The sequence below is a fragment of the Astatotilapia calliptera genome, chromosome 18 (assembly GCF_964374335.1).
Source record: "Astatotilapia calliptera chromosome 18, fAstCal68.1, whole genome shotgun sequence".
In the NCBI taxonomy this organism is placed as follows: Eukaryota; Metazoa; Chordata; class Actinopteri; order Cichliformes; family Cichlidae; genus Astatotilapia; species Astatotilapia calliptera.
The window spans coordinates 4,782,371-4,808,335 of record NC_137439.1 but is presented as its reverse complement, the minus strand read 5'-3'; the positions used below and the strand labels follow the sequence as shown (position 1 = coordinate 4,808,335).

General features: G+C 53.4%; 1 protein-coding gene across 1 annotated transcript; it reads left to right on the top strand.

Annotated features, from left to right (window-relative positions):
• Window positions 1–25,763, top strand: LOC145421921 (uncharacterized). Its single transcript, XM_080292914.1, has 4 exons — window positions 1–100; window positions 8,931–9,048; window positions 22,629–23,210; window positions 24,090–25,763. The coding sequence occupies exons 3-4, from the start codon at window positions 22,890–22,892 to the stop codon at window positions 24,921–24,923; spliced, it is 1,155 nt and encodes a 384-aa protein (XP_080149040.1). The 5' UTR covers window positions 1–100; window positions 8,931–9,048; window positions 22,629–22,889; the 3' UTR covers window positions 24,924–25,763.
• The last annotated feature ends 202 nt before the right edge of the window (window positions 25,764–25,965 follow it).

The window sequence follows — 25,965 nt, the reverse complement described above, 5'->3', positions numbered from 1 at the left end:
TCTCGAATACACACACAGGAGACCGCTTCGTCCAGTTCACACCAGTTCACACCAGTTCAAGCCCAGGATTCCGTCGAGCTTCACTTCGTTCAACACACAGGTAAGAGTGTTACCTTTCCCACGTTGTCAATCCGTAATGCAGCCAACACGTCTCTCCAGTTGTAATAGAATGTAGGTTTGAAGCAGCACGCCGTGCCTTTAAAGCACACTGTGTAATTGTGATATTCTCCAATGTCGACTTGTGGTATTCCAAGGTCAGGTGACAACTTTATGTTGAAATAGTACACGGGTCCAGCTGGCGGTGGCTCTAGGTACAGTGATTCTGAGCTCAGCATGCGTGACACAGAGCTCGACTGGTTGAACAGCAAACACAATATGCAAGCCGTAGGGCTTGCTCCATATGTGTTCGCGGTGTCGTTGTCACACCTCGCGACGTCGGCGTACGCTTGAGGTGATATCAACGCTCTCAGCGGCCGGCGTTTGCCGTCGGCTGCGCTGACCAGCATGCCTTTGCAGTTATGTGCGTTTGAACAAAATGGCAAACGTTGATCGTTTAACATTTGCAGTAACAGGTCTCTATTGTACGTGTGTCGAACGAGGGCTCTACCCGGTATAGCTCTCTCTGCGAGAGACGCCATCAGGGGCTTGGGGTTCTTAGCCAGCAGTTCCATTATGGTCAGCACCGGAGTGCAGCTTGTGCACAGAGCCGATCCCTGAGTGGAATCACACGCACACGGCTCGGACGCGGCGTGCGTGTCATGAAACAATACTTTGATGTCAGATGGAGAAATGTGTCTGCTTTGCGACACTTTGCGCAGTACACGATGTCTGATCTCCTGTCTATAACGGTCCACTTTGCTCACGTCGCAAACGCGCCGTGTGTCATCCGCCGGGCAGTCCGCCGCAGATCTCGTCTTTGGCCACAACGTGCACATTTCACGACGCTTGCCGCGTGTAGTCTCTCGTGAACATTTGACACAAGGCTCGCCCGCGCTACGCCCGGCCGAGCATCCGGCACAGAGCCAAAGACAGCACACTTTTTCCACAGCATCCTGAAAGGTCGAGCATATCCCGCACACAAAGCGCGACATGACCTCACACGACGTGAAGTGCGGCTGACTTAAGTACCATGTAGGATTGCCTCTTAAACACATGCTGCAAACTCTCACGTTGCAGGGACACCGAAGCTTGACGCCTGCTCTGTGTCTGTCTTTGCTGCTTTTCACCAAGGTCACCCGACACACTAGGCACTTCGAGTCATTGCTGTTGTGTTTTTTGTGTCCGGGTTTACCCAGTCGGCCGCTCCGCGTGTCTTTGTAGCTCGTCGTAGATACGCGCCTGTACAGGTTCGTAGCTTTGCACACAGACCTGACCAGAGCGTCTTTGCGTTTCGTCTCGCAATCTCTCAGCAGCTCTTCTGGAACCCGAGTCGCGGACAACGAAGCGTTTTTGATGGCGAACCGAGGGCTTTGCTGTGCTCTATTCAAAGCACTGTCGCTGGAGCCCATGCCTGTGATAGATGACATGGTCTACGTCCCCGGGGCGGAAGGCTTCCGTCTGACTGAAATGATGTCGGTGGCCCCGTGTTCAGATCACAGGTTCAACTTTGCTCACAGCGTACACGTACTGCTGCAGCGGACCTCCGGTTCGGCAAAGGTACGCTGTCCTTGTGATCAGCGTACAGACGGCAAAGCCGGTGATATAGTGCGACGAGTCGATCACGTGAGACACGACCGGGTCTCCGCGAGAGCAGCAGCATATCGAGCGCGATCCGGAGGCAGGCCGCTATGGGCCTTCGAGATGAGCCAAGTCGTCACAGCGTACAGATGGATATTGAACCATCGCAGCACGGACTACACCAAGTGTTGCGACGCTGTGGTTGTGTATCAGATACAGAGATCCAAGTGGCTGCCTCCGGGGCTTTACGTGTACAGAAGAAGGCCTACGCACTTTGGCTGCACAGTGGACAGACCCGTAGCTGTGATTGAACAATTCAACCTTAACCGAACAGCCGTCGACCCCGAGCTGCCGAACGCCATAACGATTGACATGTTCCCGGGCTGCGATAACTACAGCGCCATGTACATTGTGATGCGCAAACAGAGTAGGCTCACGCCCGAGTACGGCAATAGGATATTCGGAGAGGCCGCAGCGTTGGGTATCGTGGAGTCGGTGCATCCACCCGGATACATGTCAGCCTCCGAGCGTTACGAAGTGGCCATCAGGACAGAGAGGATGTATGTGTTAGACCTACGGTGGAAGGCGTTCGACACCAGAACGAGATGCGTCCACGCCATACCCAGGATCAAAGGCATGAAAGCCATCTTATGGTCTAACCACAACGGCGATGTACAGAACACAGAATGCAAAGTGTTGAGTTGGCTCTTTGGCCACTCCAACGAATTGCCCTCGGACGTGCAGATGGTAGACTACACTGCCGAAACTCTCGGAGTCCGGTATATACTAGTGGACATGGACACATTCACCGGCGTTTTACCGCAGCCTCCTCGCGCCGGCATGTCGTTTTTCACACACACACATTTCACCGGCGATTTAGCCACAGCTACGGCCGCAATCGGCCACGTTACGGGCCCTAGAAGCAGGATGGGCTCGCCTTGTCAAGGTAAACCGCTCGACGTCTGGTACACGTTACCCTCAATGGGTTCGTGTCATCCAACACCTTACACTTGTGGCGATAGATACGCAGACGTGAACATAACAGATGAGATGAAGGCAGACTTGATCGAATGGACACTCAAAACAGACGCCGCTGACTGTCAAGGCCTTGCCGTTCAGCACACACTGTATTACCACTGGGAGACCGCTCAGTACAAGATGATGTTGTGTCACACTGTACCAGACGCAGACACTTCGCTTAACATGTTCAGGCTTTGATCGTCGTATTGTGCGATACTCTAAGCTGTCTCCTTCGTTTGGAAATTGTGTGTGTGTGTGTGTGTGTGTGTGTGTGGGTGTGTGTGTGTGTGTGTGTGTGTGTGTGTGTGGGTGTGTGTGTGTGTGTGAATAAATTGCCACTGCTGGGGCTACCATCAGACAAAGACTGAGGTAGTACACCATCAGGCAAAGACTGGGGTAGCACTATACACTATTTATAAAGCACACTATCATCTAGTCCATACTGTTTCATGCTTTGTATTTCAGGACAGTGTCATGGCTCAACAGGATTATGGTGTTACAGAGTGGAAGCGCATTGCCAAAGCGCTGCATTCTGGAGCCTTGCACAACGACGTGACTTTCGAAACGACCCAAGACGCTCTCAACCATCTGTACTATTACCAGGAGTCATACATCGCCGCGGTCAGCGGCCATGACCATGGACAGTATCGTGATTTCTGCTACATTCATAAAGACAAACCGTGTCGCACTCATCAATGTCAACTTAAATTGAGTGTGTTTTTTCCCGGGGTAGCCACTGACAATCGATGCGCATTGTGCAATGGCGTGACAATGGCCCCGACCGCCGACGGAACCGTCGCCTACGGGATCGAGAACGGAAGACCGTGGTGTGAGATGTCGGATTTGGAACAGTTGTCTCTGAAACACTTGGAACACTTAGCTGTGTACCACACGCCATATTTTGTGATGTTGTTTCTGGGGTCAGTGAAGAACAAACGACACGTGTTACACAGCGATCAGGCGAGCAGGCAGGAACTGGTGCTTGTCATCTACAGCAAGTACGGGCACGGAGAGACGCCATTGACCTTTCACGATAGACAGAATAAGGATATCACTTTCCTAAAGCTGTGGTGGAGATACACGAACCGACAAAGCTCTAAGGTACTGAATCTCAAGATCCCTTATTATCTTGAAATGCCCAACACCACAACCCACGGCACGTGGAACCCTGTACACGACAAATTTGCAGATAGAACACCGGAGCCCCTCTACTCGTTTGTCAAGAGTGCGTGCATATGCCGCGACGTGTGGTGCGAGGACGACGCGTACAACGCTCCGCTATGTTCGTCTCCGACATTACAAAGCGTCGCACGTGCAAACGACAACTCTGTCGTGTATTCGCTACAGACACCCGTGCCTAAGCTTCACATCAATACAGTCTTGGACGCCACTGTGACAACGTACAACACCAGAGATTGGGAGTCCTTAGGTATGTCGCTGCCGTGTTGCAAACCGCTCGCCCCCAGGCTGGACTCGCTGGTGTTGGAGGAGTCTGTGGACTGCACCGTGCTGTCGCTGCGTGCAATTGTATCACTACACGAGATCTGGATTCCTCTCGAGTCGTGGCTGTCGCCGGAACACTGTAACGACAATCCCATTCTACCCGTGACCAGGCACAGGGTTGCCGCGGGCGTGTTGGGCTGCTTCAGAGATATCTACGAGAAAAACACAGTGCCTCCCAGGCAACTGTATGCTACCCACCGAGACTTGATCAAGACGTTGCTAGTGAACACGCGCACGTGGGACGTCGTGTCTCTATTACCCTATGTCTGTATGAATAAGATGTACAGGGCAGTAAACAGTGCGGCGGACGAGACGAGCCTGAGGAAGGCCTGTTGTGGGATAATGGTGCAGATATTGCTACCCCTCACCGGTGATGTCGAGAGTGCAGTGGACAGTTGGTGGAGTAGTGACGCGTCGGACAGTGCCGATACTATCGAGTCGCAGTTCTTACTCTTGTGCAAAGAAGGCTTCCGTGATCTGAGCACTTGGGACGCGTTACAACCCGAATCGTTTGGCGTCCGATGCATGTCGATAGTGGACGGCGGCTATGTCTGGCTGGGCGACAGCGTGACGGACGACAGCGTTATGAGAGATCGGCTGTCGGAGATCGGCCTGACCGAACCTGTCCGCGTCACCGTCATCGAGATACCACCGAAGCAAACCGTGCCATCTGAAGGATCTCTCACCGCGCCGATCCACAGGCCTGGCACAAGAGTGCTAGAATGTTTCAGAGGACTGGCAAGTGCACTCACAGTGAATGCTATGTGTGTGTCTATGCCCAACGACATGATAATACGCCGACATGAATTCCGTCGTAGCCAAGCTAGTAATAATGCCTACCACGGACCCGGTAAGAGGCCCTTGGCTCCTGACAGCGGCAGCGATCCGCAGGACAACGGCAGCGCTCGACCTAAAATGTCTTATGTTGAAACGCACACCGATGAGCCCATCATCATAGAGCTAATGAACTTTCCCCATAACAACGACACCCACAACATCACATTTCCAAGTATAGGGGACAACGTTGTCCCGAGCGAGCCATGCCATTCCATCAGCTTTTCATTCGACAGCCGCTTGTTCGACACTGGGACCTCGCTGGCGGACGTCGATGATTTAAACGCTGGATATCCGCTGATGGCACACATCGAGGATCTCGATACTATAGACGCTTCCACGCTGATGCTGCACAACGCCACAAATCATTCCTACGACATCGTTGCTCCAATGCTGAACATGGAGGTAGACGGCGAGGAGGTAGACGGCGAGGAGGTAGACAGCGAGGAGGTAGACGGCGAGGAGGTAGACCCCTACGATGTAACCTCTTTTGATGTCAACACCATGATCTCGAGCTTGTTTCCCAATGTAGCGGCCGACAAAATGCATGTTAGAAATGGCGAAGACTGTGACATATTGGCTTTGAGTAACACAGACAAACGCAAGAAGCAAACGGTGGCGCCACAGTGTGAGCAGATGGGTGGTTGCGATGACACGCCAGCGGGTCCGAGTCATGGAGACGACCAGCCAACCCAGGCCGTACATGACGTCCGACTCGAGAGCCCTGTGAGCGGTGACAGTGCACGGCGCGCCCAAAGAAATCCACTGCCGACAGACGACGCATCGGCGATCGAACTACCTGACAGTGTCCTGTACCCAAGCGAATACACATCGGACGAGCCAGAAGTACTGCGTGCTACAACCGAAGCCGATCTGAGGTTCTTAGATAAAGTGCCAAAATGGAGGTCTAACGGAGTGCAGTACAGTCACCTGAACGATGCACGCTACGGGACGACGCACTCGCCCTACTTCACAATGGCTTTCACGACAGCCTTCGAGATCCAGAAACACAAAGGCTATGCCACTAAGCTAATGCTAAGGAAAACCCCCGACACGCCTCAAACCAACCCCACCGTGGGCTTAGAGAAAGTCGTTTGCACGCACGGTTGCGATGCCAACGCTCAGCAGGCGTCCGATGTTTACAGAACAGCTGTCGAGGATATCAACTCGAACTACATTATGGGCATATACGTATGTTCTAGACTGACGAGAAAATTTACCCGTCCGAAGGAATTCACCTACACACGATCGGATATACCATCGGTGACAATAAACTGCAAGACGGGCGCTAGGGTATACTACGCAGTAGATCTATCGAAGCCACCCGAGCGGGGGTTTCGCTACGTGTGTCTACACGTCAACGAATTCCCGATCGGCATGAGAATAGATTCCATTCTCGACATCAAGAGCACAGAAGCCTTGTACTTGGGCCACGTACTGACTACACAGAACGTCGCCGGGCTTTTGATCCACAGGATTTTCTCCGAAGACGCAGAGTTATTGGAGACTGTACTGGACATGCACACGCGGTTGCAGATACACCCGTTTGTGGCAAGGACATTCGCCTTGCACCTCATGAAGATGCCCTTCACGGACACAGGCGTCACCGGGGCCTTTGTCGGGGAGCATGTGGGCGAATGGAATTTAGGGAGTCCAGACGGATTGGCAAATATGACCGACAGCCAAAAGTGTACGCTGGCGTACCACGTCACCACTTGTCTTATCAAAGCACAAATCCTCACAATGAGTATACTCGGGTTTCCCCTGTTGAGACTACACCCTGGTAGGATATGGAGAGACGGCGCGCGCTTCAAAGTGGATTTGCTGGCATGTCTGCTCGATCACATCACGTCCAAACTGATTTCGCAGGTCTGCGTGCGCAAGAACGCGAAAGAGGACTTTGACAGTCCCATTGCGCCAGTGCCGGGTGGTGTGCGTGCCATCACCGACACGCTCAGAACGTTAGACCTCGACCGATTTGTACCTCAGTGGGAAAACCTGCCCGACGATTACGAAAACGACGTTCCCGATGGCGACATAGAGGTTTTCTATAGTATGTATGAGCAGTTAACACAGCAAGACGTGCGGGACGTGCACATATTGTCTCTCCTGGGTGAATGCGAAACATATCAGCCTTTCACTGTACCGACGGCAAACTGCCGGTCTGCACCGTTTGCGCCGTTTCATGTGCAAATACACAATCAGTACGTCAAGTGGAACAAGGTCATAATAGTCGAACCGGTACAGGCAGCGGACGCTCTGCCACTGCCTACGTTGATCCCACAACATTCATCGAAAAATAAACAACGTTCTTCTTTGACCACACGGCGTCGTTCTTCGACCACAACGAGGATTCCTGCACGTGAGCCCAACGAAACCGCTCCTGCTCAAAGACAGCTTCCTGCGCCAAGACCATCCAAAAGCAGAGCCCCCCGCAAGTCAATTTCTACACCGACCCCAGCCGTGTCACAAGCACGAGCATCCCGCCAGAGAGCAGATGCCGTGTCGCTACCACGAACACCACCTTCCCTCGAAACAGAGCAACCTCCCCAACCCGCATCGCCCGTCCCTGACACTGAGCGCAATCATAGCTACGTGCACGCATTGAACTGCGGTGTTGACTATATGAACACACGTCACAGTGTTTATTACGACTGATTTGTCTCCCTGTTCACTTTGACCAGTACATGTATATATGAATGCCAATTTATGCGCGTGCACGCCTGTGTGTTTGCTTTAATGCTTTAATGAGTGCCACAACTAGTCCCTGCTGCACTGGGTTTCATTTGCTATATATATATATATATATCCACAAGTGATTTTTATTCTTGTCAATGTGAAAATGAACATGTTCATCTCTGTACATAGGGCAAGGGTTCTTTATTATACACACACAGATTACATTTGCTGTATGTCTACGAGTGCTTGGTTTTTTTTTTTTATTGTACATTCAAGGACCGCTCAGGGCATTGTTGCCCTAATAATAGGTTGGAAATGATTATTGTCAATGTGGAAATAAACATGTTCATCGCTGTACAGAGGGTATGAGTTCTTTGTTATGAACAGAGAGTTTTTCCCGTGGGCTAATAAGATGAAATGTACTTCATCCACCGAAAGCCATCTCTCCGGTGTCATAAGCAGAGTGTACAAAGCATTTTCACCGTCGACTTTATTGTCATTAAGGTACACTGTAAATTCTCGGTTCTGCGCTCTTTGCGCAAAGATATGAGCCGCCGTTTTTCGTACCAATATATCTCGTGCCTCGAATGAACATTCTAGCCCCAGGTCCAATAACACCGAAGCGGTGTGAAATCCACAGTACCCGTCGCTTTTCACCGGTTTCACTGCAATGTCATTCAAGCGAAGATATTCCTTCAAGGTGTCACCCACGGGTATCGATCCCCGTGGTGTAGGTTGATCGCTGATGACACACCAACCGCGCTGGGTCAAATGCAACGCACCGTGGGGCCGGTTTACATAGTGCGGATTGAACACGTTGTATTCGCTTCCGTGCGCGATCACTTGGATGTTCAGCCCAAACATACCTCCGACTATAGCCGTTATAGGGACAAACTCACGCTCTCTGTCGCAGATTTCACGCAGTTGCACAATATCGTTGCACACCGAAAGCGTACTGTGTTGACTTGGGAGTCTTTTCACTATCAAATGTACCATAACTGCGAGCGTTTCTGGTGTCCTGGGCTCGCTAGTAGCATGGGACCGTTTAGTCGTGAGCACCCATAACGCTTGTATCAACCATGGATAAATGTTGTCGGCGTTCACGTCGTGGTGGTCCTTGGACCCCCGTACACTGTATGATGTCCAACCTATGTTTGTCATGCAGGGATTGTTTATCACGGGATCGTCATTTACTGTGTACTCCTCTTTGTTCGCAGGGGCCAGCTTCGCCAAGAACGCGTCCTCCTCGTCAAACCCCAGATTCTCGACGCTGTCGACCACAAGTCCCTTGCATACACAGTGTTGTCTTGGTACGACGCCCTGGGACACACTAAGGTTAGCTACACCCATTGTCAACATGTCCACCTCGACGTCAACATCGTGTTGATGTGTAGTCTCCTCACTGGTGGTTGTATTTGAATTTGTCGTCTCGTCGATCGGCTTGTCCGGTGTCGACACGAGACCCTCGTCGACTGATTCTGCAACATCCGTGAAAGTAGTGTCACCGTCCTCCAGTGTGCCACGGAGCGATTCTTCTGTGTCACCGTGGTCCGTACTACTACTGTACACGAATAGCGAATCGCACCACAAATCAAAGTCTCGGACGGTGCCGTCCACCAGCGACGTCGCCACGGGTCTAATTGTGTCTGCGCTCAGTTTGCCCTTAATGCTGCTGTGAAGACCGTACGCTATGTTACCCAGGTACTCGAACTTAGGCCCCGTAGTAGCATCGGCCTCGCGTCGACTGGCTCGGCCGTGATGTTCGGCGAACCAACGGTCTCTGCTTTCTATAGCCATCTTCACGGTTGCCGGTAGCAGGGCCGTGCGACGTACGTAAGGCAGCTGTGTCAGCATCTCGGGCACGTAAAGCTGCACCAGTCTGAGGCGGGTGTGTTCGGCGAGCATGTCCCGAAACACCAAGCGCGTGGCCTTTGACATTTCCCCGCTCCTGTACTCCACGACTGAGTCGGCCGCGTCGGAAATGTCAAACGTGCGACACAGGCACTTGTCGGCGTCGGACCCCGACTGTAACAACTTGCTCCGTAACGTCGGGTGAGCGTATATAGCCGATAGATACACCATGAGATACCAAGCCGCGAAATATAACAGTCCTCCCGAAGTAACGCAGACCAAGTCGCACGCAAGAGCCGAGGCGACGGCCTGGCTAGACCGAGACAGCGCCGTGACCCCGCACGCGGCAAAGCTCAGCGCTAAAGTCGAGCTCAAGAGGCGATCGCACGAGCTATCGCCTCGACCTGCAAAGCAGGGCACGAGTCCGCGGTGAAGCGCTTCGACGATCGCCCCTCTGTCGCTCTCCGTCATCACCCCCAACGACACGAGATTCCCCAGTGGACCTAAGAAGTAAACGTCGTAGTGTTTGCGATCCACGTGCCAACACGGGCCTGCTGTCATGGGCAGGAACCGTTGCAGCGTGCGTTCGGGTAGGCCTCTCCAGCCCCTGGCCAACAGTTCAAGTAAGTACGCCGGGCTCGGGGCGACCGGAATGGCCAGCGCTCTAAATAACTGGTAACAAGCCCTGGTGGAATTCACAAACACGGGCCACAACTCCGTCGTGTAGCATTTTCTCCCAGGCGGCTCGAACGTCAGTTGATCTATCGCGTTTTCCGCGACTCTGGGGAAACACAACAGAATGGCTAAAGTCACGTCCTCCGGGTCTTGCGCTCTGGCTTCCATGGCAATCGGAGCCACGTCCATCACATCCACTGCAGTGGATATGTCGGCGTATAACTCTTCCGTTACCTTATCTGTGCGACGCGACAGCTTCTCGCCAGTGGAGTATCTAGCGTTTGCGCGTATTTTACTCTCGAGCTCGTGGTCGGGTTCGTACGCTTGACTGGACGACGACGGCGGCGGCGGCAGCGGCGATTCGTCGGACATCTCGCGTGCTCTCGTAGATACGTGGTCATTTGCGAACATAACCACCAGGGCCTCTGCGTCCTGTTGCTCTCGAGGCTTGTACACATGGTATCCCACGGAATGCGCCACCGTAGCCAGGGCCCAGTTTTTTAAGTTTTCATCATCGGACCCGGGGCACTCTCCAAAGTTTATGCCGTACAGAATCCAACATAATTCTATCACGGCTTCGTTTCGCACAAGCCAATCGCCTTCCCCAGACGCTTCTACGGCGGCACACTCTATTAGAAACGCACAGGAGGCCAGAAGACGAGCTCTGCACAGTCGACACTTTACCTTCGCTATAGCAACCTCTGCTACGCGGACAGCATGCACAGCGGACCAAGGCGTGTAACCCGACAGTCTCATTGAGCGGAGCACGAGGCGTGTGATCGCCGTGTGCTCGTTGCCGCACGCGTCTCCACAATCACGCAGATGCGTGAACATCGGGCATCCTCTGGCGTCTTTGGCAACGCATTTGTAGTCGTAGAATTCTTGCGCCCAACCTAACTTGAGATCGTTGTTAGTGTCCAGTGTGTCCTTGCGTTCCTTCACCCAGCTCGATCGCAAGATCACATGCAGCACGGGAGCCAGCATGGCATCGCATGCGAACGCACCGAACAAATCCACGGCCCAGGATAAATTGTCAGTGTCCGCCAAGTAGTCGCGAATCAAGCCTAGCAATCCGTCGTCGTTCTTCTGCTCTATCACCATTCTGTTAAGCTCGGGCAGAGCGATGCATGCCAAATACGCGCCCCGTAGCCGTAGAATCGAACGCAAGCATTCCTCGGGCGATGACAACCAGGTGCCGTTGGGTGGTATGTCTTGTAGATGTATGTCCCCTTTCAATTCAACCACAGTGCTGTCCGCCACGTACCACACGGCCGTGGTGGATGACTTCGCCACTGCCTCACCAGAAGCGTGCTCGCTGATCCCCGCATCTACGTAGGGTACCATGGCTCCGGCTGTGGCTTGGTCCAACGACACGCATATCGCCCCACCTTTCCATTCGTAAAACCCTTGTCGTATCGGTTCTTTGCATACTTCACAATCCACATCATCATCATCATCATCATCCTCCTTTGGCCCTTTAGGTATATCCAACACCAAGTAGTCACACTGACTGTCCATGATATCGTTGCCTTAAACAATCACATATACAACAGAGGGGTTATTAGTACATGTCGGTAACGTGATCTCCAGTACCGCTCGCACTTCCACTCACAGGGCGCGTTTCCACTGCGGCATTTCGGTCAGTGGAATTGAACGCAACCCTGAGTTTTCACCAATTTGCGTATCTGACACACAAGCAAATGTCTCTCGTGTAACAGCGTCTTGGCAGAGAGCGATCCCACACCAACTAACGTGTCTAGTACCGCGAGGTCGCTCCGAACGTCCAAGTACAGGTCAGACATGTGAGAATCCGAGGCGCATTGTTTCGCATCCAGGTCCAGTCTCTGTCGCATGTCTTCCAGCAGTACTTCGAGATCCTCTTTGTGAACACCCTGGTCCCGGGGAACGCGTGTCAATTTGAGGTTCAGAGCGTTCAGTTTCTCAGCGCAGTAATCAGCCACAGAGCGCGGCGCCAGGCGCTTCGACCTGTCGATTATGCGGCGTATGTACGCTCTGGCTTCACACCAGGGTTCTCCGTGTTCAACACCGGGTCTTCCCTCGGTGTAATTCAACAGTTCCATCACCGTGATGTCTTTGGACACCTTCGCGCACATTTCGCGCCAAACTTGTATGTATCGCACATACAGATCAGCGTATCTGTCTAATATCAACCTGAGCGCATCTGCGTCGTTGTAGCAGATGTTCAGGGCATCGTGTACCGCGGCGATGTCAGCCGTCGTAGACTCGCCGTAGGACTTTGGCGAGCAGGCAGCTCTCGTCGCGGATAAGCGTACCATTTCTCGAACTAGGTTATTGCGACCTAAGGCCGCCTGCACCATGTAGTACAGACGCTCATCGCTACAGTCTACTTTGAGCTCGGGGTATCTCTCCAAGACTTTCTTGAAACCCGCCATGAGTTCTGAAACGGTTTTCGTGTAGTTGTCTAACGTCCTCCTGTACTTTTCAGCCGATGATTTGCAGTGAGCATCGTAGGCCTTACACCGGTGGCACGCTACTTCGTCGTTTGACTTGCGCTCTCTGTGGTAGCTAGAGGTGTTATGTAAATCGGCTGGTGGCCACTTAGCAGGCTGCCACGCGATCTCAACGTCCCGATCCACACTTTTGTCCGGCTGATGATGCAGTTCGGATGGCGAGATGGTCATGGTTACGTCGCTGTCGCTGTCATCAAAATTGAGAAACGGTCCGCTTGCGTTTGGCTGCCCGTGTGATTCAGCTGAACTCATATCATCATCGTCATCATAATCATAATCACAATCATCACCAACATCAACATCATGAGCAGACCCTTGGTTGCTAAATGTCATAGACTCTTCGCATTCCGGCGATTGTCCGTCTGTTATTGACACTGCGGTTTCCTCAACCGCTAATTTGTATTTATGAAACACAGCATCAATTGCACTAGACAGCAAGGGTCGCAGCGACCCGGAGTAGTCGAAATCAGCATGTCGCTTCCAAAGAGAAGCGGAGACGCCCGTAGGTTCGGTCATGATGGTAGCGATAACCTGCCGGAGGACACGAAACACAACTCTGTGATCATTCACAACGGCAGACCCCACAAACGGCCGCCTCGTATGCATGATAAATACATAACGTATGTGTACACGTGCCTAAAGCGAGGCAAGCTACAGCTTGTCGACAAAGAGTTGTCACATTTGTTTGGACCAAATAACACCGTGTACCCTAAGCTAGATCCCATCTGGATGGCGAGGTTTCTAACTAGATGCAAAATATTTTACGATGACTATGTCAGCAAACACATACGCTCGTCTAGCTCCGTGCTCTCTAGCGACGAATTGCTGCTGTACGAAGCGAGAACGGCCCGCAGCACCCACACCGTGGCGGATGACCGCGGGCGCATTGTGCGACTTCACAACTTTGCAGATCCTTACGAAACCAGAGAATTATCGTGTGAAGAATGCGCTCGTTTTGAGGAGAGCACAGTCCTGTTTGACAATGCGGCGTTTGTGAAGCGTGCCGATCGAGCGGTTTTGTCTCTGGTCCTATGTGACGGCTCGCATCGGTCCCTTCACGAGCCGTCTGTCGGTATCTCGTGGGATGCGTATTTCACAGTGAAGGAAAAAGACATACGTGGATTGGAAATGGATTCTGAGTTCGTGTACACCGCAGACGGCGTGTGTCTGTATATGATGGTGGCCTCGTGGAACACGTCGGTGTGTTTGGTGTTTGACAGCTCTTGTCGAACCGATACAATTCGGACACTGTGCGCTTTGGCCCTAGGCGATCCGGAGCTCGGGAGCGCTTTCACGCTGCGGTGCAACATACCAGAAGGAGTACGAGATTTGGACCTGAGAAGCATACAACCGTTGCGGGCTGCCGACAACACCCTAGTTAAGCCAAACATAGGGCACGTCGATCAATGTCGGCGTGGGGATGCGTCGAGTGTACAGAGAGGCCTTATGTGTTTAGAGGAAATGGTCAGGGTGCCGGCGGGATTCTCGATCGTAGCCGAAAACGAGCTAGTTGTAGTGTTGAGACACATACTACGAGACGCTGTCATCGTCGTGCCCAAGGACACTTGTTTGGAAACGAACCGGACCGCAGACTGCCCTGATTCTGTCGTACCCGAGGGTTGTGTAACGGAATGGTTTTCGTGCAATTACTCTTCGTTTGTGATACGCAGAGGAGTCACGGGCGTGCCTCCGCTTGCTATATCCACTGCGCAGATGAGCGGTGACGCTCCCACGTGTACCAACGGCACATCGGCTAAAGTGGCAACGCTACGCGTGTTCCCAGCTACACCTTCCAATCGTGTAGCACCAACAACACGCCGTGGGTTTCGCGGTTATGCGTTTGACCACGCGGTGTGCCTGTTGCCAGGCTCTATGTCAATTGTAACCCAGAAACGATTGGAGATTCCCAGTTGCATTGCTATCATGTATTCAATTCTTGCGTTCAGAGGCCTGACTCTGAACGACAACACAGAGTTGTCAAACACTCCGACTGGTCTTCTCTTTGCCTGGAATGTAGAGTTAGACGAAGCTAAAGTTATCACGGCGACTTATCTGTCGTTATCCGACTCGTTTGTCCTGCCTACCGACAGTACGTTTGAACTAAGGGTGGAATCGCACGGGAGCTTGATGAAACTACGCAAGATGCTATCCGCTAACCCCAGGCCTTTGGTTTCGACCGTGAGACTGCATGTGCCGGGTACCGAAAGACCAATGGCACCTGACATAGAGCAAGGTTTGCTCGACGCACAAGAAGCACTGTACTTTGAAGGCAAAGAAAACGGAGACGCTACTACTACTACTACTACTACTACTACTACTACTACTACTACTACTACTACTACAACGGCCGAACACGCTCAGGGGGCAACGGATCGCGATGAGGACAGAGCGTCGGATCGCGTTCTACCTTTGACAACAACAAAGCTGAGATTTGGATCGCACATGATTCCGACGGGACACTGTGTGTTATTTGGCCATGGTGTTGATGACAGCAAGTGCTTTGCACGTGTGACCGTTGGTGTACGCACATTGGGTCTTTTGAACGTAAAGATATTGAGAGCGTGTGGGGTGTTTCACAAGAAGCACGGGAGCGGGAGAGCTGTGCTCCACATACCTCGGACAAAGGGGGTCGTTCCAAGACCCAAATGGCTGGGTGAAGACACGGTGTTAAGCGACGACCTGTGTGTGATCGAACTCAACGGGAGTCGCGCCGACGGCCTACCGGCTCCGTTGATGGAGCAAACGGGTTTCTTCTTTCAACTAAATTATTCCCCGTCATCCCCGTACGAGCGGGCGCAACAGACCGCATCGGAATGCCCGCCGGAGGTGACGATGTCCAGGATCGAACAAGCTATATGCAGCGACACCGCCAGAGGCTACGAGGAACAAAGACTCGTACGCCTATTCAAGTCTGCGCACGCGAAATACGAACAATGTCTATTTGACGTAGAGACGGAAGAATGCGACGATCCGTCGGCGTGTCGACGAGAGACGATGTCATGGATCGTGGCGGCTAAGAGACGAAAACCTCCGGGGGTACGCGAGGAGAAAGCCGTCATAGGAGACGGTGAGTTTTTCCCTTTGATCCACGTCGCCGTGGACTCGGACCGCGACAGGATCGAGGAAGAGGAGCTGCTATCGTCTCCTCTAGCCGAATACAAACTCCACCTGTCCCGTAAGTCCCAACCGGGACGGCACGCGATGGCCCGAGCCGACAGATCCGTGGGCGAGTGCGGTTGCGCGTACGAGGCCTGTTTGGACGAGGCCGTGTTACTCGGACACTGCGTCAGGGTGACCGAAACGGCGGGCGCTAAAAGGAACTTCGACGTCAGTGCGTGTTTGACGTGTTTCTACAGATCGGTGCATCCCTGCGTGCCCGACATGAAAGTAGGGGACATCGTGCTCGATTACGAATTCGTGGTGCACGGTAGAGGCCGGCTTCATCCAGTGTATGCGCTTCTTAGTCATTTGGCTCAGAGTTGCAGGGTCAACTGCCTTCCCTCGTATAGACTGATAATCCTGAGTAGGCACAGGGGGGCGTCGGTATGGACCAGGGGCACGGACGAGACAAACTCTCGCATGTTGCGAGCCAACACGGTGGGCGCTTTCCTATGCGCCCAAGATCACAGATTGGCCACGCTACTCGCGAGATGTTGCAACCCGACGCCTTTGCTCTGCTCGGAATTCTACAACGGCTGCGGCCTATTGCCTCGCGGGGACGAAGAAGAGCTGCTTCGGGCAGCGTATTCCAGAACCCTAGGACCGGTGTTTGAATTTGAACAGGTCGACGCTTTCCCGGGGAAAGTCACCACTAGCTTGGGCGCGTGGCGTTTTCTGCGACTGACGACGACATCCTCAGATGTCAAGCGGTTCCCGGGTATAACTGTTGTGGACGGCCACACCGTGGCGTTCGCCTCAGAGTCGCCGTTGTTCTACCTCAAAGGCGAGGGTCCTTTGGTGCAACACTTGGAATCGGTCGCGGTGATAGTGGACAGTAGCTCGCAGTACAGGACGGACGTACTGAGAAACGAGACACCCGACTGGCCAGATCCTACTGTCATACAAGACCCCATAAGACGTAGGCCTAAACACGCCGTCCTCGACGAGATGTTCATGCGGAACGGTTACAGGGACCCGTTGGAGGTATCTAGTGTGGAGCGAAGAGCGTGGTCTTCGCTCGTATGCGCGCAATGGACTTTTGTCAAGCGCCGCGACCGCGGCGGTGTGGAACGCGACTGGGAAAACGAGTATCCTGTATCTCAGAGCCTAGTCAGCGTAGGACCTAAGGACTCAGGCGTTGCTGCTATCAGATGGCTATGCGGAGCGCCACCTGAGCGTTTTTGCAACGGAGTGGCAGCAACGTTGCAATCCGAGGGCAGCGCGCTGGATCGCATCGAGTTACATTCCGAGATGGCTCGGCTCAAAGACCCGCTCGTGTGGCGAGGCTTCGACATCTTGTGTTCGCGCGTGATGGCCTGTCCTGCCGAAAAGCTGTGGTCCACGGGTCTCTGTACCGTATCGAACCACGCGCTGGATGCGTTCGACGAAAGATCCACGGTTCCCGCGGCGCACCTCGTAACGATAGTACACTCGAACGAATGGTACGCCCGTCCTTTGGGCACCGGCGACACGGCCGTCGAGTCTAGCCTTCTGTTTTCTGACGCGCAGGTTTGTTCAGCCGCGGAATTCGTTCACGCTTTGGCTCGTGTGATGCTTTCCGGGACCGTGCACGAAGAACTGGAGATTAGGTGCTTTCGCCAGGGAGTTTACGCGTACATTCAACGCTCTGTGGCTTGGTTCGCCAGAGCCGCGGGGCCGTTTAGGTCCCGTAACGTGACCGTGTTTACACCAGAAGCCGAGCGTGACACCAAGCCGTGGACGCATACCCTCCCCGCGGCGGTGGATGTTTTGAAGTCCAGCAGAAGCAGTTACATCGTATCTTGTACGTCTCAGTGCGCCGAGAGATCGGACGTGAAAGCGATGCTCGCTAACGGTGTGGCAACCGAGAGGGTGAACAGCTTCGGTAACCTAGTGTTGCACGCGGATCGCAAAAGCGTACAGCTCTCACGGCAACAGAGAGAAGCCGGACTGCATGTAGCTGTCGAGACTCTCTACTGTGACAACGCATCGCACGGCGCCGAAACCGGCGACGACTTGGACCGAGTGTACATTTACTGCGATCGTTCACTGAAGCGTTTTTGTGAATTCCACAATGTGCCTAAGGGGATACGGGGACCTGAACTGTGGGCCAGACCTATACCCTGGTCTAAGACCAACCCGTCGGCTTTTTGTTTCAAAGTATCTCAGTTGAAATACAGATGGGAGTCTGGGCTCGATGAGCCCACGCAGGTTCCCGTTCGCGACGCCGGCGCTGTCCATTCTCAGTACGAGACGCAAATACACAGGTGGCAACGGTGCGTCTCGGACGGCATGCTCGTCCCCAAAAAAGCTAGGTTTTGGTATTCGGTAGATCACAAAAGATCTTTCGCGAGAACGACTGAGCGCTCTTCGGTCAGCGAAGGCGAATCGTGTGAAAGCGAGGACTCCGACGGTCGCCCTCGGGCAGACCCGAGGCCCGAGGACTCGGATTCGGTGACGTTGGGCTGCGAGTGGTACGACGAGGCTGCAGCTGGTGTGCTGGTACTCAACTCTCACATTGCCATCGAGTTTACATACGCTACCCCTGCCACCGAGGGACACGTGTTCTTCGACCCCGTCCACAACAAGGATTACGCGGGAGTAGTGCAGTTGCAGGAGGACGGGAAGTTGATCAAGTTCTACAAGCCGTACAACTACAGATCTCTCACCTGCGACTTGTACACCGTTCTGATGTACGGATGCGGGCTAACGCCGGTGTTTGCGAAGGAGAGTGGGATCGCGCACTCGGATGCCGCGGCTGACAATGTGCTGAATCTAGCCCTGTGCGCCGTGGCGGTATCCCATCACATAACACCAATGGCCCGCACCCCGTGCAGAACCGTCGCAGTTGTTACGCCGGGAGGTCGCGAGCAAGCCCTAGCAATCGCCAGAGACATTAACCGTGTCGTCGTGGTGACAACGCCTCGTATTAAGCAAAGGGGAATAATTGCGGCGTACTCCTTCAAGCGGCTACCCGAAACGCTAGAGACTGAATTCAGAAACGTGGCTCTCCCTAGTAGGGCTATAACGGCAAGGTTCAGCAACTGTCCGTGCCCCACGGATTTCCTATGCCGTGTCGGCGTGTCTCTGTACAGCAAACTGATGCAACATTGGCCGCATCTCGCCAAACGAGGTGACGTGAAACACCCTACGAGTTCGCGAGACCCGAGATGGATGGGCCTGAGTTTGTGTCTCGCCGAGTGGGAGAGGAAACTGTCGATAGCGGACAAGTTGGCTCCGGGGGCGATAGAGTGTGCGCTTCGAACGCTCCGTCGACCACGCTAGAGCTTTACGACATGGCCTGTCGAGGCAGAATAACGGGAACGATCGACCCCAGGCTGATAGATTTCACCTCGTCCTACAGCGAACCCAAGTCCTCCGCGCGTACTCCGGAGCAACCGACGGATAAACAAGTCGGCGAGTACACGCTGTGGCTTACGATCCAAGCGCTAGAGAGATCTCACTTCATGCTGTCGAATCAAGCTCAACCGATCACGTTGTCGGCGGCCGTGGACGTCTACAGAGCTTTACTGCGGGACTTTGTGACTTGCTCTATAGAGGAGACCGTGGCAACGCTGGACCTGTTACAGGGCTTTTTCATAATAATGCTACGGTATCCGTTCATGCCAGAACTGTCGGTGGACACCAAAGAGTGCCCCGAGTGCTATTTTGAAACCGAGATCACGATGGACTCGTGGGAGCAAGTCAGGAGGCAGATTTCCTGTTGTCACTTCACGCTCAGACACGAACACATACCTTACGCGCGGGACGAGGCGCGACAAGCGAACGTGAATTTTCACATCGACGGAAACGGCGAAATGTGCCGCCTGGGACCTCGTAGAACCATGTTCATAAATCAGGGAGCCGACGAGGGCGAGCGCGTCGCGAACCCGGGCAAGTTCGTCGAGCAGATAGCGATGCTTAAGAGACGAGACGAAACGATTAAACAGAAGACGATGGGCAAAGAAATATTCCATCAGCTTTGCTTGCACACTCGAACTCTCCGGGAACTCGAGACGCCTCGGTATCTGAGCGCCTATCCCATCGCGTCGCTGTACAGGTTTTACGGCTCGCTGAACAGAAGCAGACAGAGAGCGCAGCTGCTCTCGGACCACTACGCACTGACACCCGTGGACAGGACCGCGGTGTCCGTGAAAACGGAGGACCTCCGCATGAATCTAAAGTCCATCTCGACGACCGGCAACAACGACAAGCTACTGTCGTACGTGTGCATGGCGATGATAGGACCCCTGCGTAGATACAACCCCAGGTACGGATGCGTGGCCGACAGAGTCGTGCTATTCAAACACCTGACGGCGTCCGGCTTTCCCGTGGAAAGCGCCTCGATGCTGGTGAAGAACGTGCTATCGGTGAAGCGCTCGCTCATGGTCGAGTCGACCCTGGACGCGGCCCTGGAGTTGCAATTGCGAAAAACGCTAAATCCTACAAACTATAACAGAAAGGTGTCGGCTCTAATCTGGTTATTCTCGCACATCGCGGCGTATTGCACGCTTCGTCAGCTGGACCATGGACACGTGCGCATGGGGGACTCGCCCGACGAGATGGACGCCGACGGAATCTACGTGTTCGACCAAGACCACGTCGGGATTAGAGTGTCCGGCGGAACGCCGGCCGCAGCAGCAGGCGATCGACGCTCAGTGCCCTGGGCCTCGGCCTACATGCCCTTCTCACGCATTCTGGAACTGCTTGCGTTGCGGGATTGCGCTAAAGAAAGACTTTGTTGACAAGATATCGATGTCAGAACCCGAACATTGTTACGATACACTCGTTCAATGCGGCTACATGCCTCTGACCGTTTTGGTGAACATGAGATGGAAACGAGACGTGTTGGAGAAACACAACGCGGCGCTGGCGGAAGACCACGCCGTTCACATCGAAGACCTTAGGCGCGAGTACGAAGAATCGAGACAGTCGAGACGGAGGCGCAAACCTTCGACCGAGCGAATGAAAAACACCGTGAAGTGGAAAAGGCCGGTGTCGGCTGCCAAAACGCCTAGAAGACGGCCAAAGAAGAGGACGGGCCGATGCGGCCCGTGAGCCCCACGGATTTTGCCGTTGTGCATACCACCCCAATATGTACATACTGTGTGCATGTCTAAGGGTGGAATTGTTGTTTGTTGTACTGTATAACATGTATATGAACATGTATATGAATCTAATGGTGATGACAATAAAGACAACAAAGAAAGTAAAAGACACCAGTCTGTGTTCATGACACGATGCTTTATTTTTTTTGCTCACTCGCTCACACATCGGGTAAACATCATAACGTAACATGACATTACATAACATACGGCGTGAACTCTAACACGGCGTGTGTAGGTCGAGCATCCGACGCGTAACTGTCACTTTCTGTCCAACTCGCTCGCCCTCGTCCTCGTAGTATCCTCCGTAACACGGGCCTTTTCGTTTTCTCGACGAGAGCCTTTTGGTTTGCCGCTCGGTAGCACGGTCGGAGACGGATCCTTTCTCCGCGGTCTCCTCCGTGTGCTGTGAGCGTGGGTCGTTGCATTGTCCGCCATCTGCGAGGTCTCTGTCGTCCATCTCTTGCTGTAATACTGCGTTTGAAATGTACGTATCCAAGATCGCGCTGACCGCGGTAGGTAGCCTCTTTCGCTTGTCCGGGTTCGTCAGATGCACTCTCTTGGCGAACGCCGCGTCGTTGGCGTGACGATGCACGTGCGTGGATAAAGTGGACCACTGATTGTGCTTAGTTGTAGTTTTGTCAAAGAACATGATCACCAGATTTCTGTTGTCGAACATAGTACCCAATACACGATGCTTTAAATACGGGAAAAGGCAGAGGGAGACCATGGCCACCATCGTGTAGAACCCGGTGCGACTTGCGTGCTTGTCATTGTATTTGCCGGCCAGTTTTCTCATGAACCGGTTGATTTTACCCTCTTTGCAATCGAAGAGAGTCGACACGGCCACGGCGTTGCCGAACGCCGCGTCGCGAATTACGCTCAGATGTTCCCTCGAGCACCTCAGCGGAAAGGCAGACCTAAATGCTACCTCTTTGGCAAGGGACAGGGTAATGGCCATCCAGGGCGAGCACAACACTCCGATAGAGGTGCTGGTTGACCCTCTATCGTAATGTACATGGCGGTACTCGTCGGAAAACTCCCGGGTCAATAGCGTGGCGAAAAGCGCCACCGTCACCGGCAACGAAGCCGTCAAAATCATCTGGTTCAGGTCCGTGTTACGAGGCGGCGCTGTGTTCTGTCCGGACGTGTACTCCAGGCCTCCGTATCCCAATTCCAGGCTGAGGTCCCTGGACGGCATGTGGTACGAGGCTCTGAATTCCACTTGCGGTTTGCGGAACACCAGCAGTTGTTCGACGGGGCACTCTGGCGGAGGCAACCTCTTACGTTTCGTCCAGTCCACCATGTCGCGCACCAAGGTACACCCCGGGCCGGAGCACACGTGTCTACTACAGTGATCGTGACACACGTGTCCTAGGGCCTCGCTGCTGCTGAACGTGCATGCGTTTTCGACGCAATAGCTCACCCACTGGGGATCGTCTATTAACCCCATAGGTAGGAGATTCGCACCCGGATCCCTCGATCCCATCGCCGTCTTCTGTGTGTCTGCCCTTCTTTTTCCTGTCCTTTTTTTTCCTCCTGTCTTGTGTCACGATTCCTCTGTGACCGTTGCATGCACGTTCGCCGCGATTGCGATGACGCGCAGTTGGTTCTGATCGCACTTTGTCCGTGTGTTTTTGTGCTTTCGTTACAGGCGAGTAGGGGCCAGAGCGCCGATCTGATCTTGGTAGACGAGGTGGGATTCGTCAGCTCCAAAGTGCTACTAGCCGTTCTCCCCAATATAGCGTTCAGGGGACGTAAACAAGTGCACATCACCAGTCACGTCAACAACACCCCTTGGTTGAATAAAGTAGCAGACATCCGAGGGGACGACGGGGAACCCGCCTATCACGTTGTATCGCAGAGCTTCAAATGTAAACACCACGCCAGGGACCCGGACTCCACCTGCGTTTGCATGGGAATCTACTGTCCACAGCACATTTCCGTAGACAGCCATCTGAAGCAACTGATGAACATAATTGTGCCTAGGGGCTTCGAGAGCGAGGTGACGGGTAGCAGCAGCACGTCCTCTTCGGACACCAAGAGCGACACGACTACTCCGTTCGAGGCTTGTATCATAAACAAGTTCCTATCCAGCAACTGCGTGGAGTTGGAACGCATGGTCCAGAGTAGCGTGGCCAGGGCCTACATATGCATGGACCCCACGTTCGGCGGAGGCTCCAAGTCCTGCGCCGGAGTGTGCTGCGCCGTGGAGCTAAGCGGCGGACAATTGGCGGTGAGTGCGGTCGTCTGCTGACAAGCCCGACACGAGCAGTTCGTCGAACACGTAGTCGTAATCCACCTTAGCCCGTTGTTGTTGTCGTCGTCGCGAGTCTCCCTGTGTGTCGCCCTGAGGCAAGTCGTCCGCGTGGAGGTCTAGCAGTGTACAAATGTAAGCGGTCACCCTGGCCTCCGATTGTAACGTCAGCGAGGTTTCGGTATCCGCAGTAGAGCACGACACCATGTCCATCACCTGAGCCCACGTTCCGCACGTACACTCTAAACCTGCCAATCTCATCATCCACCCCGTGATGGCGGTGGAAATGATTACGTGCAGATCGCGTCGCCCCCGCTCTCCCTGACTTTGTAACACAGCCATGTATCTCAGAGCACCGCCGCGGATGCCTTCTACGGACGCGAAAGACGCCAATGTCATATTGTCGTAACTGAGAAAATTACATTGGGCTATGCAAACGTGCACGAACCGCTTAGGCACTCTGTTGCCCAACGCCAGGGTTATAACGTCCGACAGCGTACAAGGCACGGTGGGCCTGACGAGCTCCGCGGCGTGACGGTGCTGCGCCTTGTACGTAGACGCCAATTTGTCGATCACTAGGATCCTGGCAGGGGAGTACGAGACCAGTTGAGCATACATGGTCTTAAGTTGTCCCAAGTCCATGTTAGAGTAGAACGTCATGTTGCGGCGGTAGGCGGTGAACACGATCATGAATTCGTAGTGCGATATCACATAGTCCCACGGAGCAGCGAGCAACTGGCGGATGTCTCTTCTGCACATCTCACACGTATCGCAAAACATTGTGTGTCCGCAATCTACTCAGACCGACAATGATGTGTGTGTCGATGTCCTTTTCTTTTTTTTTCTTTGCCCTTACAGGTGGTGGGCTTAGAGGAGTTGGAAATAGCGGACCTGGATCAAGTGACTCGCGTGTACTCGGCTCTGCTGTGCGCTCACGTCAGGCTATTGAAGGTGCTCATGCCCAGAGTCATGTGGAAGGAAGTTCCTGTGGTTATAGTATTCGAACAAAACACGTACGTCAACGCACTCGTGGACGTGAAGAACCTGATGGAACAATCGCTGTTGGGTTCGGGGTCTTTGATCAAATTCTACAGCAAATGGTCTCACGTCAACAACAAATACATGCTCGGGAAACACGTCAGCGCCAAGACCAAACTCGACATGGTGCTCAGCGCGGTCTCCGGCATATGCAAGGGTGCGCTTTGTTACTGCGACACCGTGATGTCTCTAGGCTGGGCCGTGCTTTCCGAGGCCACGAAGAAGACCAACGCTGTAGAAATGACTATGGGCTACACCAAGGGTGCCGGTTCCAGCAACCGAATGGGTTCGACTATGAACGTGGGCATGTACAAGCGATCTCGCAGGGGTGGCAATCTCCCCACAGCTATCACCTCGAGCGTGCTGGAGTCGCACGATGTGATATCGTTACCGGATCACAGGTTGACGGACAAAATGCACGCGGAGCAGGGCAAGTTGCTACTGGGTAAACTGAGAGAGGAAATGTCCATGGTCACCATAACAAAATCACAGAAGGGCTTGGATGTCGTGAGCACGGGCGGCAAAAGGTCCGTGGACGGTCAGTACACCAGAGACGACATGATTTCAGCTTTCCTTTTGTTGTGTCACACCAGAGAAGAGTTACAACAAGGGGGCGAAATGGTCCGTGTGCAGGGCGAAGTGTATTACAGGTGAACGATAGACTGTGTGAACCTTTTGTTGTTGTAGAGTATAGGAACCACACTGCCTAATTCATATGTCACATCGAAATAAAACGCTCGTTGAGCACATCGGTCGGTCTTGTTGTGTGGTTTGTTTTTTTTGTTTGTTTTTTTTTTTTTTTTTTGCTTGTGTGTCTGACTGTAGGTCGGGGATCCGAACTACCCCAACCCCGAACTACCTAGGTCGGGGTTGGGGAGGGGAGGGGGATTATTAAGACTCATATATTCCGAACGGCAAAGACAGGAGCCACAAGTATCACACGTTAACAATAACCTCGGTGAATCGACAGGGAACGATATGGCAACGTTACGCCTTTCGTGTTTTTGCCGTGTTGCGATGTTACTGTGCGCCTTGTCCCTAGCTACGGCTCTCATTACAACAGGTATGTAGTCACTTGCAATGTTTAAGTGCAATGGCCTGTATTGCACACTCTTGCCTTTGCTTTGCTTGAACGCTGTCCATTGCACGCCAAAAGTAAGGTTGTCACCTTTCGATCGTACCCCGCTGTGTGACTACTCAAATGTTTTTTCTTGCCATCAGATCCCAAACACGTAAGCGCGACGAGCGGACAAGATGTCGCTCTTCACTGTGAGGGTCTGAGGCGTACCAACGGCAACCTGATCGCATTGTGGACAAAGGAAGGACACGCCGATGACAGTTACGTGTTTCACGTTTGGAATAAGCGTTTAAGGGAGACCAATCAACACGCAGACTTCCACGGCAGAGTGCGGCTGATGGACCCATCCATGAACAACGGAAACGTTTCTGTGATTGTAAGGAACGTCAGTGTGGCTGACACAGGGTTGTACTCGTGTATGGTTCGGACAGGTGAACTCAGAGACCCCACAGAGCTTGAATGCCTTATCGTCCTCACAGTCACAGAACACGGTGAGTCCGCAATGGACGAAGAGCTCACGATCTCAACAGAGATCCCGCTCCATTTCGACCCCACGACCGAAGGACACGGCGAGTCCACAATGCACGGAGAGCTCACGGTCTCAACAGAGATCCCGCT